This window comes from Cottoperca gobio, chromosome 4 (genome assembly GCF_900634415.1).
Source record: "Cottoperca gobio chromosome 4, fCotGob3.1, whole genome shotgun sequence".
Classification (NCBI taxonomy): Eukaryota; Metazoa; Chordata; class Actinopteri; order Perciformes; family Bovichtidae; genus Cottoperca; species Cottoperca gobio.
The window spans coordinates 25,265,687-25,280,510 of record NC_041358.1 but is presented as its reverse complement, the minus strand read 5'-3'; the positions used below and the strand labels follow the sequence as shown (position 1 = coordinate 25,280,510).

At 41.0% G+C, this 14,824-nt stretch overlaps 3 protein-coding genes across 3 annotated transcripts in view; all 3 read right to left on the bottom strand.

Moving 5' to 3' along the window:
• The window catches only part of cpamd8 (C3 and PZP like alpha-2-macroglobulin domain containing 8), a 38,854-nt gene extending 37,821 nt beyond the window's left edge, over positions 1-1,033 (bottom strand). Inside the window, exon 1 of the mRNA XM_029430314.1 lies at positions 488-1,033. Coding sequence (XP_029286174.1) covers positions 488-573 — 86 coding nt within the window. The 5' untranslated portion in view covers positions 574-1,033. The remainder of the gene's footprint in view (positions 1-487) is intronic.
• Positions 1,034-2,070: 1,037 nt separating this feature from the next.
• On the bottom strand, positions 2,071-4,652 carry sac3d1 (SAC3 domain containing 1). The gene is given in 5 exon segments (XM_029430427.1): positions 2,071-2,568; positions 2,766-3,048; positions 3,273-3,690; positions 4,577-4,620; positions 4,623-4,652. Coding segments are annotated over 5 exon segments (1,233 nt in total). The 5' UTR covers positions 4,644-4,652; the 3' UTR covers positions 2,071-2,101.
• Positions 4,653-5,057: 405 nt separating this feature from the next.
• haus8 (HAUS augmin like complex subunit 8) lies at positions 5,058-10,494 on the bottom strand. Its single transcript, XM_029430425.1, has 10 exons — positions 10,356-10,494; positions 9,872-9,936; positions 8,150-8,211; positions 7,809-7,920; positions 7,435-7,545; positions 7,240-7,343; positions 6,824-6,982; positions 6,273-6,414; positions 5,981-6,122; positions 5,058-5,412 (listed from the first exon to the last, which is right to left on the bottom strand). The coding sequence occupies exons 1-10, from the start codon at positions 10,418-10,420 to the stop codon at positions 5,286-5,288; spliced, it is 1,089 nt and encodes a 362-aa protein (XP_029286285.1). The 5' UTR covers positions 10,421-10,494; the 3' UTR covers positions 5,058-5,285.
• Positions 10,495-14,824: the final 4,330 nt, after the last annotated feature.

The following is a 14,824-nucleotide window of genomic DNA, read 5'->3' as shown; positions in this document are numbered from 1 at the left end:
GAGGCATAAACTGAATTAAATAAGCTACTGACAAACCCACATATTTAAATATTGGTCATTATCTTAATTGGCAAGAGAAAACCTCCCCAAAACATGCATATAATCCAGCCATCACAACAAACTCGTCTCTATATATCCCCGTGTGTGACTGCTCTCTGCAGTGAATGAAAAACAAAACAAACAAAAAACATGAATGGCACGTTGTTGTGATAGTACACAGTCATCATGTGTAATGCTCACATATCCAGAAACAATATGACACATTAGGACAGTTTGATCAGGCAGTAAACATTACAAGTACATGATCAAGATGTTTGCTGCACATATTTCTAACTAAAAACGTCAGGCTAATGTTGCTATTACCACTTTATCCATTTCATTTGAAACGTTGGAGGCTACATCTGAATCTCTGTAGCCTCGAGAGGAAATGCTCGTAGTGAGTTCAAAGCACTGCACCACACTTCAAAAGACAACACATGCAACTTACTGTCTTTCTTGTGCATAACTTCTGCTCACGTTGCACATGAACAAAGTCCATGAAAGACTCAAAGCTGTCAAAGACCACCGCAACATGTTGGATCCTCGGCTCTCCCCCTCTGAAGGAGTTTGGGATCTTCCAACTCTGATGAGAAGTTAAATGAAATAACAGTCCGAGTCTGCAGCTCTCTCACTCCTTCTATCCATTGAGGTTGGTTGGCGTGGTTGGTGTGCAGAGCTTCATCCGGAACCCAAGATCAACTTTTTATAATCATCCCACCAGTTCCAAGCAAATCCGTGTTTTTTTTTTTTTTCTCCTTCCCTTTAGAGCCCCGAGTGCACGGACAGTCCTCTCCCATGTGCCTTCACCCGCCCCGGTTCCGTTCTCTCATATTTCAGCATTACAAATTGTAAGCGTCCTCCCACTTCACAGAGCAGAAATGTCACTGTAAAGAAATGTTTCACATGTGAAATCCGTGCAACTATTGCTTCCCGGATTATTCCTGGTGAACTCTTTCCCTCCTGCAGCAGCGAGTCAGGAGGCGATCGGCGTCAGGCTGCACTTCATTCACTTCAATAGCTCCTCTCACGTCTGTGCTGCGAGAGCATGACTGAGCCCAGTGTAAGGAGCAGCACGGAGCCTGCTGTTTAAAGCACGAGACATTACCTGCACATTTCACATACTTCTACTTCAGTTCACTCAGGAGATTTACCTGCTGCAACTACTTTATTTTTGCGTTGGAGAGTCACGAGACGGTTAAACTGGAAAACAGTTTTACACAAAAAAAAAAAAAGCACAAAGCAAAAAACACTCCAAGAAGGATTACCAACATTTGAGTTACTTATTTGTTGTACTTGTTGGGAGTTGGAGATGCCCTCTTTAGATATCTGCTGCCCTCAAGTGGTAAACAAGCTTAGATACAGTCAAGTCTCAAGAGTTCAAATGAAGGAACAAGTCATTTCTCTTTTAGGTACTTTATTTAAATACGTCTGAGGTACTGCATTGATAAGAACACATTAACACTTTCTGAAATGATTCACAAAAACACATGATGGCATACATTTAAACATTAGCAACATAACCAGTAAAGAGTAACAATACAAAAGTAATTCACATCTTAAAAGTAAAATCAGGCACCAAGTGAATGATCAGGTTGAAAACATCACCTCCACAATCAAGAGGGAACTTTTCTCTGAGTTCAGCCTCTCAGGTGGCGCTGAGGGAACTTTTCTCTGAGTTCAGCCTCTCAGGTGGAGCTGAGGGAACTTTTCTCTGAGTTCAGCCTCTCAGGTGGCGCTGAGGGAACTTTTCTCTGAGTTCAGCCTCTCAGGTGGAGCTGAGGGAACTTTTCTCTGAGTTCAGCCTCTCAGGTGGAGCTTTGCAGACCCTGAGCTCAACAAAAGTCCTGACCCTGATGTTGAACATGTGTCTTAGAAAGAAGCCCCAAGGCTCAAGTCAAATAATTATGTGTGTTAAGCCACTGAAGTGTCCTTAGACTAGACTTGAAGTCCCTGCCAGTGCCACTGATCTCCTTGTGGAGGGAGGGGCGCAAAAGAAGATTTCCTGTGGATACCAATCAAGCGTCACATTAATTGCATTATTGATTTTCTCGTTTTATTTGTCTCAAGTGCATCCGTGAATGATGTTCCCAACACGGTGGTCTCTCTGGTTCTCTGACACGATGTTGTGATACAGTTTGCAGTGCAGTTTCTCTTGTTCAGGCTCAGTGAAAGCAGCCTTGGAGAAAACCAATTGGTTGTCCCGGTTAACCTCCACCCCATACGCCTGACAGAGTCGGGCTGCGAGTGACGTGTCTAAGGACAAGAGTTGAGCCAGTCCGTCAAGAGGAAAGCGACAGTTGCGGCTGCTGTATCCGTGGCTGTAGATTAGCACCAGATCTCTACGACATGACACCAGGTGACGGTGCAGAGCACAGCTCTGTAGGAAGTTCAACCTCCGAGCCAGTCGGAGCAAACGTACGGGGTTTCGCTCCAGAAAAGCTCGGTTGATGGAAAGAGCGAGTGTGACGGCAGGAGAGCTGCGGAGCCGCTTAGGGAGCTCCATGATGTGCTGCGTGGCACGAGCTGAACCTGGAGACACGAGAAGAAAAAAACGCAAGTAATGAACAAACTATCCTAATAAAAGAGGTGACCAGCCTTAAAAATAAATCAGTCAAAAGCCGGATTTCTTTTTATCTGCCGAGCGCAGAAAGAGCTACTGATGCTTAAACATGCATGCAAATACATCAAAGCAAAAGCGTGTATTAAACAATCAAACATTGACTAACCCAAGTTGTAAAGCAGACCGAGGGCTTGGAACTCTTCCTGGTTGGGATGCGGTCCTGTTCCAGTTGCGTAGCAATCCAACAGCCAGCTCAGGTTCTCCTGTAGGTGCGTGTCGTTAATGCGCGGGTCGTAGAGCCGCAGGGACTCACCACAGAGCCGAAAAGAGGCATAGATGAGGAAACGCACCGTCGGCTCTAAAATGGCCGCACAGTTCAACCCAGACACCCGCTGGATGATCATGTCCTGCTTCACGCCACGCAGCCGATCAAAGGCAAAGCTGTACACCTGGAAGACAAGTCACATTTATGTTAATGTGTGTTGTGAAGAGTTTTTAATTAAAGATTGCCTCTTCAATGTGTGTTCTTACTGGGCTAGTAACAAATTAGCCATATCAGAATCAGGGGAGGCCAGAAGTTCCAATTCTTAGAGAATAAACAATTCCCTTAAAATACACAAGTTAGTTTTTCTTGACCAAACTAAGAGTGAAAAGTGAAAACACTACTTCCTACCTCAGTCCAAGGATGCAGCTGACGGGAGGCAGCGATGTCATCAATAAGGTAACAAACAGTTTTCAGCAACACAGCAGGTGGACGGAGGTCAGTGGGGTTTGTCGAGTCTTTTCCAGCTGCTGGTCTGGAATACTCTTTGACAGCACGCAAGGGGTCTCCCCTGGGGCGTCGATCTCTTTCTGTGCCTGCCAACAACTCATAGCGGTGAAGACAGTTTTGCAGCTCACGGTTCCGCAGCTCATGAGCAGGGCACATGGTCTGGCAGGTCCCCCTGGGCACGTTTTCATTCCCATGCTGCTCACGTCTGTCATCCTCCTCTACCTCTCTCACCTGTGCTTTGCCTTGGCCTCGCCATTGCTCATCATTCCTCAGTCTCCATTCTCCTCCCCCAGGTGCATCCCTCCTCTGAGAGAGAGAGCTGCTTGACAGACACAGGTTGGTTGAAAATGTACAATAAGCACACAGAAGATCTGCTTGTGTTGTGGCCAGGGTACAGTTTTACCAACATGTAAGTGGCTAGTAGATTTGCATTACGCACCAGACTTTTAAAAAAACAATGCTCATCTATTGAGTGGCTGTTAACATTTGAACATTAACCATTTGGCCGGTAAACAAAAACAGTTGTTACATCCTGGTGGTGGCCTTAATCTGCACATATCAGCTATGTTTAACTATAGTAAGTTCTGTTGGTATGGTTACATTGTTTCCTTTATATTTATATTTAAGTTAGTCATCTTAAAGTCTGTTAGCTTATTTTAACCTCCATTTCTTTTACTTTGTAGGTCATTGACACATCAAGAGACAGTTATGTCTCACAATCATCTTCTGCATGTACAACCTATTGAGTAAAGTCCGGGTTTAACTTAGCTTCATGTTGTTCTTCCAATCTTAACGTTAAATTAATTAAATCCTTCTTAAATTAAAAACAAAACCTGAACTAGCATTGCTGTCATGCTAGCTCTACCTGAGATGTTAATCTTTGTTCGCTGAATAATAAAATTGCAAAATGTAACAAAGGCAAACAACAATGATTCACCAGTTAGTAGCTGGTAACCATTATATCTGACTGGTAGCTGTACATTGTCGTAGCTAACTGAGTAAATGACTGACGTTAGTCATTTACTCAGTTAGCTACGACAGTTAGCTAGCTACAAACGAAAGAAGTCGCGTGAATAGTTTCTTTTTACGAACAATAAGTAAGTTACACGAAGCAAACAGTCAACATACAATAGTAAAACTTGGTTTTAGATGCTATTTTTATTACGAAATCCTAAATATATGTGAAATAAAATGCATGTACTCACATGCGACGAGGCGCTCTCCTGCGGTTCATTGGTCCTTTGGAAAAGACCGGTCGTCACTTTCCAGCATCAGCCAATAAAAACGTTGTTTTCATGTGACGTCACATCCGGAATTAGACGCCGATCGTTTAAGGCAGCTGGATCTTTTGTTTATAAATTATACATATTATCTCACCATGTTCAGACATGTGTAAAGCAAACCTGTTATATTAAATTTAACTGTAAAACACAAGAGGTACACACTGGGGATAGATAACTTTCTTAAAACTTAACGCTGCTTCTAAATTAAATAATTAAATCAACGTGAATTTAAAGTTAAGATTTTTAAATAGTCTTGCCTTCTGTTACAATTATGCGCACGTATTAGTTTACCCAGAAGCAAGACTCAGATATTTTTAGATATTTTTTTGCAGCTGTACACATTAAACTGCAATACCCTCTTTTTGCATGTTGATGCTTCTCATTGGTAACCCCATGTTAACTGTTAAATTTGATTTTTTGTTGTATTTATTAACAATATTCCATCTATAAAACAGTATCAGTCATTAGTCAACATTTACAATATCATAATACATCTGCAAAGGTAATCAGACAGACAGTATACATAAAAACAAGACACAAAAAGTACAAATACATGCAATCCGGGTTCAAATCTGGGGTTGAGGGGTATCCAATGTGCATGTACAGTGTATCCCATGCTGTGTGGTATCCTTCATGGTTTGGGGCAGAAGAGCTTGTGGGTTTTTGCAGGGCCAAGCTGTTCTTCCTCCGTGGCCTGCTGGACATGGATTGTATGGCGACAGACCAATGATGACAGCTCCAGTAGCTCTGAAAACGTACTAAAAATGGAAAAAATGTTTGAGTACAAGTGCAACCAGAGGGTGTATGTTGCGCCTAAAGCCAGAGTTTTCAGTGTCACAAAGGAAGTTAGTGGGAAGGTTAAAAGCACCTTTCACTAACCAACTCCTTTGGAAATAGCTTCATTCTTGTTAAGCCGTAATGTTACTAAATACATACATACATACATACCTACATACATACCTACATACATACCTACATACATACATTAGTAATTCCACCGAAAGAAACTGAATTAGTTTGTAGCGTTCCCTGTACGCAGGTAGCATACAGTTCGCTGCTAAAAAATTAATTAATAAATGACTTGCATATGAAATGTGGAATAATTCCTTCAAACCATACCATAGCTTTAACACTTTGTACTATGTTTTTATACGCAGTCCTGATTTGCTGAAGTCTGTTTGACATTGTTGGTATATTGCAGCTAATAAGACAGATTAGAACATTGATTTGTCCATTACTAGTCATCACAGATAATATTAAATTAATAAGACCAAAAACGTAAGTGACTTCCACGTATCCTGCATTGTGGAATATACGTGTGCCTACCCTGACAGCTGCTGACTGATGTCCTTAGATGTCGTGATCATGTCCCTTAGGCACGCTAGAGAAGTGCTGTTGTCCTTCTGATCTCCCTCTGTGCACTCCATCAACAACTTCTCACTCTCCTTCAGGCAAGCTTCAGCTTTATCTAAAATAGGTAGGTACAGGTTGATATGATTATAATAAAATATATCATTAGTTCCTGCACAATATATGCAACATAAGTCATTTGGTGTTTACAGGAGCACACACTGGTTAGGGTGCATAAAATAATTAAAAGATCGTAAAACGTAGTAACCTAGAAATTCTCTTCTGTCCCCGTCGATGTAGAAGTTCTTCACTGGGAGCTCATGCCGGGTGGTGTCAACAGCTGTGGCGAAAGACTTGTAGTGATTTGTGAACTGCTTGGCCGTTTGTGCCACAGGAGTCAGAGCAGCGATCTGATGGAAAATGATAATAGTAGTAAGGTGAGAACCATGTACTCAGATCATCACACACACACACACACACACTTTGTTTTTACAAATACAAATTCTATAACACGTGTAAACCAGCTACACTCCGGCTGCTTTGATCACCCATTGTTAATCAGCAGAGACATAACGGAGTAGTGTCTGTGGTGATAAACGTCTCAGTTTTTGTGTTATATTTTTTCGAGCTACAAGTTTGTTGCTGTTCACATTATGTCCGTCACTACAATCGTGAGCAATGACACTAGAAAATAAAAAGGCAATTTATGTTCTTCTTTCACTATTTCAACATGCGATAACGACTAAACTATATTTAAAGACGCACTACATTTATAATTTTTTTTATAAAAAAGGTCATTACAAAGCAGAATTTCCTGACCTGTAAATCGAGCCGCTCATTCACCAGCCTGTCCTTCTCCATGAGGAGGTAGTGACGCTTCTTCTCCTGGACCTCATTATACAGCGCCTCTTCTTCCTCCATCTCCTGCATGATCCTCGCCTCTGCCTCGGCATTGAGCTTCGCGGTGTTGCTCTCCATCTTAAATCAAAGATCAAAGAGACCGGGCCAGATCAGTCATGGCATGGGACTCTGACAAGATGTTTATTCCCCACAGAACACAGGTCACTCAAAACTGCCTGGATGATAGTGTTTTATTTAAAATTGTACACTAATTTAACAAAACGGATGCATTGAAAGCAGCATTGAAAGCAGCATATCAGATACACGTATATACATATCAGATACACCTACGCTAAATGAGCTGTAATGTGATGTACTATGTTAGACTCACTCACCTTAGCTGTGAGGTAGGCCAGAAGGAATGTTTGCATCTCAATGATCCTCTTCTCAATCTCTGGATTTCTTTCTGGCTCTGCTGCATTTTTCAACATTGTTTTTTCTAAGAGAGATAGAAAACACCGTTACTGTAACACTCATTCTCTCTCATTTGTAAATAACTTCCAACATTTTAAGAGTGTAAATCAGTTTACCTTTAATGACTGAAATATCAAAATTTGGTAGAAAGCAGTGTCCATCTGAGAAAGTGGACTGCAGAATACTTCTCCCAAGCAATGAAGGCTCAGTTTCACATGACATCGTCGCTGTGAGGAAGATAACATGAACATATACAATAATTATTCATAGCCCTCATTTAGTTACAGACTCAATAATAACTCAGGAGAAATAAGTTATTTAAAATGGTATTTTTAATCCGTATTTCACACATTTCAATACTTGGAAGTTAACATCATTGCTCCAAGGACATTCTACAATTACCATACTCATTTGATTTAAATCCACATTGCTAAAATTAGAAATGTACTTATCTATTATGAATTATGTCATCACCATAGGAAGTACTTACATGTTGCTAGAGGCTGTTGGGCCATTGAGCGTCTTGGTGGTTTGACACCACCGGGTTTAGGTGAGGAAGGCCTCAGCGGCACAGCAATGGAGTCATTGGTCAGTGAGTTACTCTGCAAATGGTTAAAGGGAAGTGATGAAATACAAATGCGTAACATCAAAATTGTGATGACAACAGACAGAATTGCATAAACACAAGGGAGGCAGAACTTAACTAATCATTTAAAAATGTCTCAGAATATTGGCATCTTAGGTGCATAACCCAAGTAACAATACCTAACGTAGGATTAGCATGAGCGAAACAGCTGAAAAGAAAAAAAACATTAAGAAAAATAGCACTACCTTTGAAAGAGATGACTTCTCTGCAGACTGCAAATATCGAGACTTGACAGTCGTCCCACTTGCTAAATTGATAAAAGAAATTAATTGAGTTTAGTTAATCCTAAATTAAACACTGTGCATGTCTCATATTACTGATATACTCGGGTACACATTTCCTTCAAAAAAGAAAAGTTCTGCTTAAGAATTCCATAATTTCCAAAAATAGCCAGTCAGTCAAGATGAGCACATTTACAGCCACTGTCTTGCGAAGCCATTTGAGATATTGAATACTATAAAGCTTTGACGATGACAGTACAAAGCAGTCAATAATATCAGTTATTGAACATATTGAGCATATGGTGGACACAAAATACAAATATTATATTACAGAAATATTTTATGCTGTGACATCTTCTCATTAATGGGATATTATAATCAACACAATTCAAGCTGATTTTAGGTTGGAGTGTCACAGATAGTGTGCAAACACGTGACAAAACTGTGTGACGTATGCGTGCGACGCCATGTTGGTTGGAAAACAAATCAACAATGGCGTCTAAAGCGAACAACAACAACTCTGACTTCTTCAAAGTATTCTGACTCTCTGGAGTCCTCTGCAAAGGCAAGATTCAGAGAAAAAGTCAAAGGCCCGTACACGCTAAAGCTGTCAGATTATATTGAGGATTTAGATTCATTACCGTCAATTGAATATCCGGATATTGTGAACTACCTTGTGCTACAAATGTCGTGGGCAACCAACGCACAAATGAAGGCATACAAGAGCTTAGATGCTTATAATGTCTTTGTTTCTGGCTGGGTTGGTAGTCTTCTTACCAAACCAGTGAAAGATGACAGGGTGCTCGTCCATGCCCGTGTAAATCACTCTCACAGAGCTCGAGATACACCGCTCAAGCTGTGGTTTGTGAGTGAGAAGAGCGGCGATGTTATCCTCGCACACTGTGATTGTATGGCTGGATTAAGCGAAGCATGTTCTCACATTGGTGCTTTGCTTTTCGCAAGTGAAGTAGGCTCAAGAATAAGCAAAACAAAAACATGCACAGAAGAAAAGAGCAATCGGCTGCCATCACATGTAAAGAAAGTGCCTTATTTACCGGTCAGCAATGTGGAGAAGTAAGGTCTTACAGTGTTCGGGTATATCATAAGCACAAATGTTTAACGTAAACATTGAAAACATAGCTTTAGCATGAGCTCTTATCAGATATAAAGTGGACGCCACACGCACACGGGTGAATTGTGCTTTTCCTTCTGTTAAATCCTCACGAGTTATGTTGCTAAACCAGCTTACGGCGTTCGGTAGACAGCAGTTCATCCCTCTTTTGTGGATCATTGTTTTTGATGATTTTAGGAAATCTAAAGAACCGTTTCTCTGGGTCACGAGTAGCGTTATTACCACAATTATACACTGCGCACACGATTGGCATTTTCTTTTAATCTTAGATGTTTCAATACAAAGAAAATTACGAAGCGTTGCAGCAACTCACACGTGAACGGCCACAGTCTTGGTTGTGTATACATCCAACATGGCTGACTTCCGGGTTAGAAAATAAGCGTGACGTCACATGCACACGGTAATCTTTGTAGAGGAACTTTGGAAAGAGTTTTAAAACACTAGGAAAGGAATTTAAGGGAATTTATGACATGAGGTTTACTAAGGTATGTCAGGTCTGATAAGTGACAGCAGCACTACTAAAACTAACAACTTGAACCTATGCGAATACTTACTTTTAACACTTTTCGTCCCAGTTCCACAGGCGGTGGCTTTAATAGCATTGCTCCCACTTTTAGAGCTGAAAACAAACAAACAATAAAAGCAGCAGTCAAATTAGGTAATGTAGAAATTACAGCACAATTTACAAAATAACGGTTGACTATTTTTATTTTTGAAAACGAGCTAAACCGGAAGCTAAGCTATAATGTTAGCTAACAGCTACCGATAACTTACTTTATTGTTACAATTCACAAGAACATAATCAGTGTACATGTATATGCTTTTACAGCCTACTTATGTCTAGTCCAGCAGTTTGAAAAGGAGAAGTTGTTGCTAAGTATAATAATATAACGTAGTAACTTAGCGTTGGCGTGTTATACCAAAGCATCTTAGACTGACAGGGTCTTCTCTACTTTAAATTCCACTCAAATAAAACATAAACATAAACATAAAGCTGCGAATTACACAACACAAATATACGACGACAAGTACGACTACCTTTTAGTGTCGGTGGAGGCACTTTTAAAACTACTTGGCGCTGTTGATGTTCTTCTCGACGCCATAATGTTTTGAAGCAAACCGCCAGTGCACCAGTTTTATTAACCGGCAGAAAACCAGAAGTGATACATTAGTTCCGCCCTTCTTCTTCATTGTACATTAGTGCAGGGTTGCGAAACAACATCGAAAGTGCATGCTGACCTCTGCTGTAGTGGAGTGTTTAAAGTAATAGTAATGATACTACATTATACTACTATTATACTGTTACTAGATAAATAAATAGGCCTACTATTGTTGTATTTCAGAGGAAACTACTAGTTTTCCTTGACTAAGCAACTATTTGAAGGTCTATTGCTGCCCTGTTTTGTTCAAGTCCATGGTTAACCTGGCAATTAATCATGCTGCAACATGCTTCATTCATGAAAGCAATAGTGGTGTTTACACACACTCTATACTGTGTTATCTGATCACAAGGGGCATAGAGATTTTACTTGGATGAGGGCTGATTTTATTTTTGATTCACAGTTGGAAGCCCTGCATTTAAATAATTTGCATACACTTCCTCAAACCTGAATTATTTGATCCCCCAGAGCCACTTGCTGATTGTCAATGGTCAGACAAAAATGTAAGATGGTTATATTATCATGTCTTGAGGTTCTGATTGCAGTTTAGAGATACAGTCTTTACCAACCAAAATTATTAGATAAGCTCAATTTTGTTTTTAACAAATCTTCCGTCTAACTTTGTGACAATGACCTGATCCCTGATTCTGGCTTTTAATATAACTCTTATACTTATGATCATATAGTTGTATTCAGCTCTGCAGTAGTGCTAACACAGGGCATAGGTGTAATAATAGTATGAACACCTGTTTAATAACTAACGCAGTCTTCAATCTTAGTGATGAAACTCATGCTGTTGTCTTTATTGCTGATACGGCAACAGAGAGGGGCTGGTTGATGTAGACGGAAGTTTTGCATTTTTTTGCACAGATGTTCATTTTGTTTTGTCCAGTCTCTAAGGGCACCAGTCAAAAATACATGTTGTAGAAAGAATGCGGCATCTGCTTTGCATTGACGACAGGCGATGTCAGTAACTGCAGTTGTTCTAGTGACCACTAGATGGGTGTAAGGGTCTGCATTCACTGTCAATGTAAACACACATTCGGTGCCACATCTTTTCATGTTAAATCTACTCTCAATCTGTACAGATAACATTAAAGATGATGTCTCCCTGTTGTGTGTTGACAGAAAATCAATGTGTATTTATGTATCTATTCATAGTGTTTACCCTGTCAGGTAACCAGACGATCACAGTAACAGAGATGCATTCTGTCCAACTAAATTACATATCTGTGAAACACATTACACTGGAGCACCCAGAGAGACACAGTCACATAGCGGAACATGCAAACTAAATCTTTTTTTATTTGCTGTGTGGATTACAAGCACTCATGTGCATCTGCTTGCATGTGTGTGTCTTCATATGTGTCATGAGTATCTGCTTAGCAAGTTCTCTTCCCTACAGTTTACTGGTTGTTTGTGTGCACAAGTCTTAAAGAACATAATGGGTGCTGATCCCACCTGCCTGAGCTGGCTTCGGACAACAGGAAGGACAATGTGAGGAGAGTGGGTGTGGGACTGCATGGTAAACACGGGCCAGCAACTTCTGTGCTAAGTCACATCCACAGACGGATGGATAAACCACCGGGGGTAGAGAGAGAAAGAACACTGTTGCCTTGTAACAGAGCATCCGAGACTCACACACGTAGACACTTCTGCAGTGAGTTTAATATTGGCTTCACCATTTGCATAGGAATGTCACCTTGTATTACACAGCTGTCACAGAATATTATGAATGAAAGTATGTTGAACTAGATGTTTCAAGTGTGTAAACTGGATAACATCCAGGTATTGAAACTAGTTTTAATCTGACCTTTCGGCTTTAATGAACTTTCATGATAAAGGTTGAACATTTGGGCTTGGCACTAAAACAAATATCTCACAAATACGTGTATGTGTGTGTGTGTGTGTGTGTGTGTGTGTGTGTGTGTGTGTGTGTGTGTGTGTGTGTCCTAATTTATCAGTCCTTGTAAAGGCCGGGTCTTATCATTGCTCTGCGCTCTCTCTCTCAGTGTAATAAGGCTGCGTGTCCGTGTGCTGGCTGTCCATCTCTCACCACCATGCAATGCCAGGACTAATAGCTGCCTTTGAGGTGGAAAACAAGCGTTGATTGCAGTGATATGTGCAGTATGGACTCATACTCACACTTTTAGATTCAGTCGGTGAAACTTGTGGTTAAATAATACAAATGTTTTATTGATAATGTGTTTCTTCTTTTGCTTCTCTCTGGAGTAAAGGACGACATCCAGTCCAAAGCTGTGCAGCTGAAGTGAAAGAGTGAGAAGTGCACGTTGAAAGACGGCACTATAAGGACACATGGAGTCGCTGAATGAAAGTCCTTGTCTCTTCTCTGAGACCACCTCTCTTGCCTTTCTCTCTGCTCCGAAACTCTGACGTCTGATGGAGGATTTGCCTATGTCACTGTGACCTCACTGATACTGTGCTTTGCCACTCGAAGACATTTTTAGGGCCAGAAACGTCAGATGAAACAGCTTTGATTCATATTCTGAATGAAGTGAAAGGAAAGCTGTTGTCAGCTCTCCTAACACATGTATGTACACATGATTACACACACACACAGACAACCCACCCATGCAGCCCACACACCGGCCCTTCTTCCCTTTGCGGTAAGCTGTTACTCATCACTGGCCAGTCCGCCAGTCTGGTCCACATAGCCTTCCAGGAATGCTTCAAATACACAGTGCCTCATATCGTAAAGCCAATACGCAGAATTTGCAGCATTCTGCTCACACTGCTCTAAATCTGAATATAGTGTTTTTGCTTGTGTGTGTATGTATTAATTTATTCAGCATTGAAGGATTGGATTTAAGAAGCTCAGCTCTGCTCGCAGACAGGTGTATGATTTCCAGTGTTTGCTCTCGTCCTGGCGGCCCTTTGTTGTAGACAGAAGCTAAGGAAGGACCCGACCAGTTAGCCAGGGGCTCCCAGTATTAAGTAGTTAAGCTTCTCTCTGTTGGCTAACCACGGTAAGAAGTGGAGCATTAGGACAGTGTTTACTTCTTACACTCTTACACTACACTATCCGGGCGGCACTGTTGCTCATTTTGTCCTTTTGAAATCTCTAAATCCAAACACTTTGGGTGTTTCACGTCGGGCACGTTGAAATGATAGCAGAAGCTTCATATGAACGCACAAACAACCAGAGGTGGGATCAAGTCATCAAGACCTAAACTTTGAGTTTTGAGTGCTTAACAAGTCAAAATGTGCTCTTCACCAAATGTAGCTTGATGCCATTTTAGACCCGGCTATTAGTTTCTTTAGTCATTGCAATTTTTTTAACCTTTAAATTAGACGTCACAAATAGAAGGTACGTAGAGTTGCACTGAAGTTGAGAGAGATGTATTCCTCTTGTAACGATGAACAGCGTGGTCTCACTGCAGACTCCAGCTAAACGACCCGCAGCCTTGCTTCCACCTCCTCCACGTGTCGCTCACTTCCTGTTTGTTTAATTACAGTGTTTATCTTCACAGCTTGGTGTTCACTCTTGTGGATGAACTTTGCAGCATCGCTGAGCTGCAGCGCTGGAGGCCGGGGGATTTCCTACATGTGTCTTGGGGGCAGTGGGGAATCTCTTCGATCACATCATTACAAGTCAAAGGTTCATGTTCCCTAATAGAAGTCTTCCTACCCAGATTTGAGAGGCTACCTCAGTCTTCTCATTCACAAGTAAACTCAAAACATCTCTTCTTGCATCAGCCATCAGCCTCTCTTTGTCCGCCCTGAAATACTAAACTATGATAATCCAACTTACACTTCCACCGATGCTGCTACTGTTTTTATTATATGCATTTTGTGTCTAACTTTCTGTTTGTAATGCTTTGTACAGAATGTAGTTAATCTCACTACTAAACGTGTGTGTGTGTTTTGCTTATGTTGCACATTTGTTGCTGTTTTGATGATATGTTCGGCCCTTTGAGGCATGCTTTGGGATACAACACACTTTCACTTGAAATGACAAATGTAATTATTATCTTGTGTCTGTTCCTCTAAATGTAATGCACAGAATTATAAAAAATATATAATACAGATGCTGTATGTATACTTTAGAGACTAATACAGTGGTTGTGTGTGTGTGTGTGTGTGTGTGTGTGTGTGTGTGTGTGTCTCTATTTTTGCATCCATGCGTTAAGCTTCCATGTGAATTTTTTTTGAGAGATGAGCACCAGCAAGCGTGTGTGTGTGTGTGCTTGTGTGTGTGGGTGTGTGTGTGTGTGTGTGTGTGTGTGTGTGTGTGTGTGTGTGTGTGTGTGTGTGTGTGTGTGTGAGAACCATGTGCAGTGCTATAGCAGGGCAGTGTAGCGTGCAGTGCAGGAGTGAGCAGAGGCG